The 6,921-nt window shown below is 43.5% G+C and overlaps 1 protein-coding gene across 1 annotated transcript in view; it reads left to right on the top strand.

The window, feature by feature from the left end:
- The first annotated feature begins 2,221 nt into the window (after positions 1–2,221).
- LOC119292282 overlaps positions 2,222–6,921 on the top strand; it is a 7,849-nt gene continuing 3,149 nt past the window's right edge. The window contains exons 1-8 of the mRNA XM_037571128.1: positions 2,222–2,621; positions 2,710–2,844; positions 2,960–3,070; positions 3,653–3,928; positions 4,219–4,418; positions 4,661–4,904; positions 5,412–5,525; positions 6,022–6,210. Coding sequence (XP_037427025.1) covers positions 2,268–2,621; positions 2,710–2,844; positions 2,960–3,070; positions 3,653–3,928; positions 4,219–4,418; positions 4,661–4,904; positions 5,412–5,525; positions 6,022–6,210 — 1,623 coding nt within the window. The 5' untranslated portion in view covers positions 2,222–2,267. The remainder of the gene's footprint in view (positions 2,622–2,709; positions 2,845–2,959; positions 3,071–3,652; positions 3,929–4,218; positions 4,419–4,660; positions 4,905–5,411; positions 5,526–6,021; positions 6,211–6,921) is intronic.

The following is a 6,921-nucleotide window of genomic DNA, read 5'->3' as shown; positions in this document are numbered from 1 at the left end:
CCTTTAGTCCCGGTTCCCCAACCGGGACAGATGGGCCTTATGAACCGGGACAAATGGGCCTTTTTCTACTAGTGAAAGTGCCTAAGGAAACCCCATTTCTTACTGTTTTTTAACAATCACTATAATGCAATGTTTTTTATTGGAAAAACCAATCACCTCAAACAAATAACACTTAAGCCCCACAATAATGCCACCAGTAGTATTAATAGCAGGTAAGTAGTGCTAATTAAACTCAATCCTACCAGAAGTGGTTTTAAGCATGCTATCATCAATGAACTCTCTTTTGTTTTCAAAGAAACCAACAAAATTCACATGATTATTATTCAAACATTCAGCAAGACACTTCAATTTACCATGTTGCCCTAAACCTCAAATATTCCATAAGGCACCAATCATTGGATTTTAAGAGGATGAGACAAGGCACAAGGCATGTTCCTAGTGTGAAAGATTGGACTATCACTATTCAGATCAGCTGTGCCCCCTGACCTAGGAATAGTAATAGAAATAATAGGTGAAGAACAACTAAATTCATATTGTTCAAAAGGGTCAAGATTATCGGGAAGAAAAGGTTTCAGGACTATAGTTAGCAACTTAAGACAGTTTTGTTTTTTAGATTCCACCATGTTAAGGATAATATATTTTTTGTTCAGGGGTAGTATCACCAATGCAATATCTACCTTAGTAGTTCGATAGCAAGTTCTTCACGGTCAAAGTTGGCAAAGGATTTCCCTTTAAAAGAAGCAAGTATCTCCATATTCTTTTTCTTCATATAAGTTGCATCCTTGTCCATGATCTTTTATGTTGCCATGGTTCCTTGTAATAGGCTTGTTGGATAGTTAGGGCCCCATTTAGTAACAGGCTCCACAATACTCTTCAGTTTCTTCTTAGATTCATCTTTCTCCAAAGATTCCAATAAAGATCTCTTAACATAGCCTAAGGCCATAGTCAGGTCTTCAGGAGGACATTGCATCTCAAGTAACAAGTTCTCCTCTTCTCCATCCGAGTAAACCATCTCGAAATTGCTCGGGTGTTCAGAATGGTGCTCCATATCAACAGATAAAGGTTCAATTTCATGTTCTGAAGCAATGTTATTATCACAAATAGGACTAACACGGTCAACATCCATAAGGATCACAACGGGTTTGGGGAGCGATTTGTTTCTGGTTTCCTCAATGAATTTCTCATGGAAAGAAACAAGAAGTTCGTGAGGGTGGAAATCCATAGAAGAAACAAACAACACTTGTTTTGTTTTTAGCCTACAGAAGTAGCACTTTTCCTAGGGAAGTTAGCTTTGTCAAGTTCACCTATTGATTCATTACCATCTTCATCCATATTATCTTTATCAGAAACATCAGAATCCTTATCCGCCTTTTTCTTCACTATGCTTGTCACTGTCAGGGTTGTGATCATCACCATCTTCACCCACCTGATCAAAACCTTCAACAATAAAGAACAACGAGTATAGCTTCCTTCGTATCTCCACAAGCCTCTCAAAGGGGTTTTTTGTGAGATCTCTACAAGCCACTTTCACTCTAATGAGCTCATAAAAGCTTTTAAAAATCCCACTCCATTCCACACCCACAAGGATTCCAAAGCAAGAAGCTACCTCGGCTAAAATCTTCCATGCACACCACTTTGGGGGAATTCCTTCTATCTGAACTATGACTTCAGTTAACTCTGCAAATGGATCAACAAGATGATCCCATTCACAAATCTTGACAGGCACACCACCCACTAACAGATGAAATGTTGGGAATTCAATCAGGTCATCAACATTTTTCGAAAGAATTTTTGTCACCAAGCTCTCTAATCTTCCGTGGTCATTCCTTGTTCTTATAGAAAATTCCATTTAACTGAATATAAGCAATCTAGAAGCAGAAACTTCACCCTTGACCACTTTCAACACAGCAACATTTTTTGATATTCAACCAGCTGGACTCTGAAGCCCAAAGTAAGTAGCAGTGGGGAACCTTTACAAGAATTGAAAATTCCCCTCTTGACCTATTTTTTTATATACATACTCTTCACATTATTACATTTTTTAAAATATATTATTTCATTTTTCTTTTTAGAGGGAGCCTTTAAAGATCTTTTGTTTTTGAGTGCTAGGGGGAGCCTTTAAAGATGTGACCTGATCGGCAATTCCGACACGGCCCAGCCACATAGATGTTCTCGAAGCCCACGGGCCGGGGCTAAAACCCCGAACCACCTTCCTCCCTTCTCCCCTCGCTAGCCTCGGGTGGGTCTATCCTCTTCCCTCGCTGAGAATGGCGTCTCCGGCCTCCACCTCCGCGCCGGTCTCCCTCTCCCTCTCCCTCCCGCTCCGCCCTTCCCCGTGCCGCCGCCTCCCCGCGCCCTTCTCCCGCCTCCCTCCCCGCCGCTTCACCCTCTCGCCGACCCGCCCCGCCGCCGCGCTGCTCTCCAGCCCCAGCCCCAGCCCCAGCCACGCGCAGCACGAGCACAAGGACGAGGAAGATGAAGAAGAGGAGTATGGTGAAGATGAGGAGCTCGTGGAGGAGGATGACTTGGTGGAGGTGGGGTACGTGAGCGGCGCGCACGGGGTGCGCGGCGACGTCCTCGTCTCGCCCCGCACCGACTTCCCCGAGCTCCGCTTCGCCACGGTAACTCTTCTAGGCGAGCTTGGTTTGATGCTAATTGGCGGTGGAATTGAGCATTTCTCGTCCGTTTGTTCGAATTCGGTTCTAACAGCCGGGGAAGAGGTGGCTGAGGGCTCGCGCCGCCGGGAAGATGCAGGTCAGGGAGTTCGAGCTCGTCAGGGGGAAAGCCCACACGGGGAAGAAGGGCTGGATCGTGCGCTTCGACGGCGTCGACTCCTTGGACGAGGTCTGCTTGTTTGCATTTCTGTGCCTGGGTCACTCGTTATCTCTGAATCCGCGAGTCTGAAGAGCTAGTCACGATGGTTAGCTCCTGATGCGATTTTGTTTGTGACTCTTCTTAGGCCAGGCAGATAGTTGGTTCGGCTGTTCTCGTGAAGACCGAGGATAGGCCGGAACTGGAGGAGGATGAGATCTATTCGCTCGATCTTGTTGGCATGACTGTTATTGTCAAGGTACATATATATTTCGTCCATGATGTTTTCAACCCCTAAGTTTCTGGTGTGTTTCATTTGTTTATTTCCATTACAAAAATGAGGCCACACCATGAGTAAGGTGAAAAGCGCAGTGATACCAACATTGTTATTCTTTTATGCCTACAAGAATTGAATTGCAGTTGGATAGCTGGATGAAAAGTGCATGTGGTATGTTGCTGGCTCTCTGGGTGGTTGCCTTGGCCTTGGCCCTTGGGTAATCAAATTAAAGGCACGCGCATCCTGTAAAATAGTACTATACTTGTGTCATTCTTATGTAATCTTGTATAAGATACTTCAGGTTAAGTAACATTAAATACCAGAACCATATACTTTTTCCTATTAAAAGCTGCGATATCATTTATATAACAAACTGTGTTATTGCTAATATTGGAACTTGTCATTGTTGCGTCGCCAAATTGCTCCTTCTACCCACTATAAGTAAACACCACCATCAAAATGTACACTGGCATTGACATATTATGCTGGTTGTTTCCTCCATACATAGATGGTTTTCTTCACAATTTTGATAATCGAAGTTAGTCCTTTTGTTTCCCTTCCTAGGATACAGGCAAGCTTGTAGGCACTGTTGCACAGGTCTTCAATTTTGGAGGTGGCGATCTTCTCCAGGTTATGGTTGGCTCTGCTGAGAATGCTGTGCAGACTGATTCAGAAAATCAGGATTCAACTCCATCCCGTCAGCACGTGTGGATTCCATTTGCTGAAGATATTGTGCCTGATATTGATATGGAGACTAGAGAGATGTGGATTACACCACCAAAGGGTCTTCTTGAGGTCAACACACGTCCTGAGAAATCAAAGAAAGAAAGGCGTGCGATGGTTAGGTCCGCGCCATCCTTTTTTTGCATGCCATGATCTCTTTTGTGGTACATAACTTGCACTTAAAAAAAAGTCTGATCTAAAGAGCTATAATGTTGATACCAGCAGCAGCACCTTTCCTGACTATTGTAGATGATAGATGCATCTCATATAACAGTTCTTTCAATGAGCATATGTGATTGAAATGTCTTGCTTTAGGTTCTAACCAAGATTGATGCAATGATCTGAGCTATTTTTTGTTGTTTGTTGTGTTCTTTCAAATAAACAATTTCTATTTTAAATCGTTACAGGATTGGAAGGAAAAGAAGAAACTACAGCGTCGCATAACTGCAGCAAAGAAGGTACTACATGAAATGGAACAGGGCCATATTCTGGAAGGTTTGCTATCAGGGGACAAGCTCGAAAAGGCTTCACTGGCTGAACAAATTGCGAGCATTGACTTCCAATTGTTCAAACATGCAATGCATAGCGTCAGCAAGCAGGTTGACAGGTACGAACTGTGGATTCCCGTTATTCCCTGTCTTGCCAAAGTATTTTCAAAAGAAGCTGATTTGATCATCATCACGCTCATTAAATGTTTTCTATATATTCAGGAATGCAGTTCCAGAATGCTCCTCATATGTAACAATATCAGTCTTTCTGTTATTTTGGTCAAACAATATGCATTTGTGGTCTGTCCTGAGTTTTTAATCTAGCCTGCAGCTTACTCTTTGAAACTTTGGTCATTTTCAGCATGTCAAAGAATGTTCTTGCCAATTCCTCTTCATCAAGAAAAAACGTGATGAGGATACATCGCGAAACCCTCATGAATCATGGTGAGAAAGAGAAGAATGTCTTCAGTAGTGAATTTAGCAAAGGCTGTGAGATCCTTCAAAAGTCAAAAGCAGCAATTGTACTTGTTACAAATGGCTCAGACTCTGATATTGTGGATGCTGAGTTTCAGAGATTGCTTAACTCTTTTAGTGAGTTAATGAAGGTATGCATTATTCATGATGGCCACTGCACTGTTTTCTGTATTGGAACTGGATATAGTAGCACCAATCAAATGCACTTTCTCCATATTTATTTTGTTTTTGATTGTTTCATATGTTACCTGAGCTTGCGTGAAGAACATAATAATCGTAAAGGTTGAGAACTGTTAAGTTCATTCCTCCTTATGTTCAAGGTTGATCAATGTCCTTTACTGCTGAAGTTTTTGTGCTCTGGTCTACTATTCAGGAATATGCTTTGGTGAAAATATCATTTAAATTCTAATCTACTATCCCATCCGGCCGGAATTAACTGTCGCTGAAATGAGTGTATCTACACACTTAAACACGTCTAGATACACTCATTTCAGCGACTGTTAATTCCGGACGGAGGTTGTATTTACTAAGGATTGAATTTACAGTGGTTATCAGTTAGTTGCTGCTTGTTTGCTACAGTTCCACCTGAAACAATGACTAATGCGTGGACAAATCTTATTCATTTTTGTTTGATGCAGGTAGAAGAAAATCATATATCTCCCCCTTTTGTTATTGTTTCTCCTGGCGATCATGTGGATTCAGTTCGGAACTACTTGATAGAGAACGACTATTTTGGTTTTGACACTCAGAAGGTACAGTACATTGTCCTACTACGAGTTTACGTAGGTGTTCTCTGTTTTTCCAAAAAAATAGGTGTGTTAATGTGACTATTCCTTTCCATTTTTCCATTTAATAGTTTGGCAATTTCATTAGAGTTCACGTTCTTGGTGGAACTGCGCACACCTCACATTTTTGTTATTGTACATTCCACATTGAACATTCCAGTCAAGCAGTTACTTTAAGATTGCCTTTTGAAATGTATGTAGAACCCGAAATTTGTTCTTGTGTATATAAGCTTACCAGCATATGTACACCAGTTCAGTTGTACATGTAGAGTGCGGCGCTTGACTCTCTTTTGGTTTTCAGTCTTAAGAGAGTCGAGTGGCAAATGGATAGAGATCCCTGTCATGTTCAGTTCTGAATATAGAAATCTTTCTTCGCCAGCATTAATCTCTAATTTGTTTGTAACTTCGGATCTCAAAAGCCAGCTCCTCTACTTATTTAATGTTCCACTGAACCCATTTGCAGGTATGGGTCCTTGAAGAGATGAAACTACCAGTTGTGAGTCTGTCCTCTGAGCTAGGGAGCAAAAAAATTCTGCTGAAGTCCCCATGGGAGATACTTCAAAGGCCAGCTGGATCTGGGGCGATTTTCAGCTCACTATCATCAAATAAAATTTTGGAATCGTTCAATGCAATGGGCATAGAGTACGTACAGGTATGAACATGTGCCATTACCGAAAAAGGCTTTCGCCCCGCTTTATAGATAAAGCAGACCGCCAAAGGACATACAACCACACCAAGTCCACACACACACACCCAAGTACCACAACAAAGTCATAAGGTTCTGCTGAGGGCACAGCTCAACAAGCCCAAAGAAAGAGAAAAAACAAAGCGAGACCCGCGCCGGGGATTTAGTCAGGCTCCGGCGGCGGCGGCGGCGGCGGTGGCGAAAGGCGGACGGCCATCGAGCGAAGATCGGCGATGAAGGCAGAGATGGCGTCGCGCTCCAGGGGACGGCTAAGCGGCCGCCAAAGCTGCAGGAAACCCGAGAATTTGTAGAGAGCGTCAGTAGCATGACGGAGAGGGGTACGCTCGATCACAAGCTTATTACGAACAGTCCAAAGAGTCCAGGCAAGGACCCCAATCTCCAGCCACCTAATGTGGCGGGAGGACGAGGGGGACGTTTGGAGTTCAGCAAATAAGTCGGGGAAGTTGGTGTGGGTCCAACCCCCCCGACAATCTCGCGGAAGCAGCTCCAGAGGAACCGGGCGGAGGCGCACGCGAAGAAGATGTGGTTGGAGTCCTCGGGGACAGCACAGAGGGGGCAGATACCAGTGCCTGGGCCATTACGCTTGCGGACCTCCACACCGGATGGGATCCGTCCACGGATCCACTGCCACATGAAGATGCGAATCTTCAGTGGGAG

The sequence above is a fragment of the Triticum dicoccoides genome, chromosome 1A (assembly GCF_002162155.2).
Source record: "Triticum dicoccoides isolate Atlit2015 ecotype Zavitan chromosome 1A, WEW_v2.0, whole genome shotgun sequence".
Classification (NCBI taxonomy): Eukaryota; Viridiplantae; Streptophyta; class Magnoliopsida; order Poales; family Poaceae; genus Triticum; species Triticum dicoccoides.
This window is presented reverse-complemented; position numbering and strand designations above follow the sequence as displayed.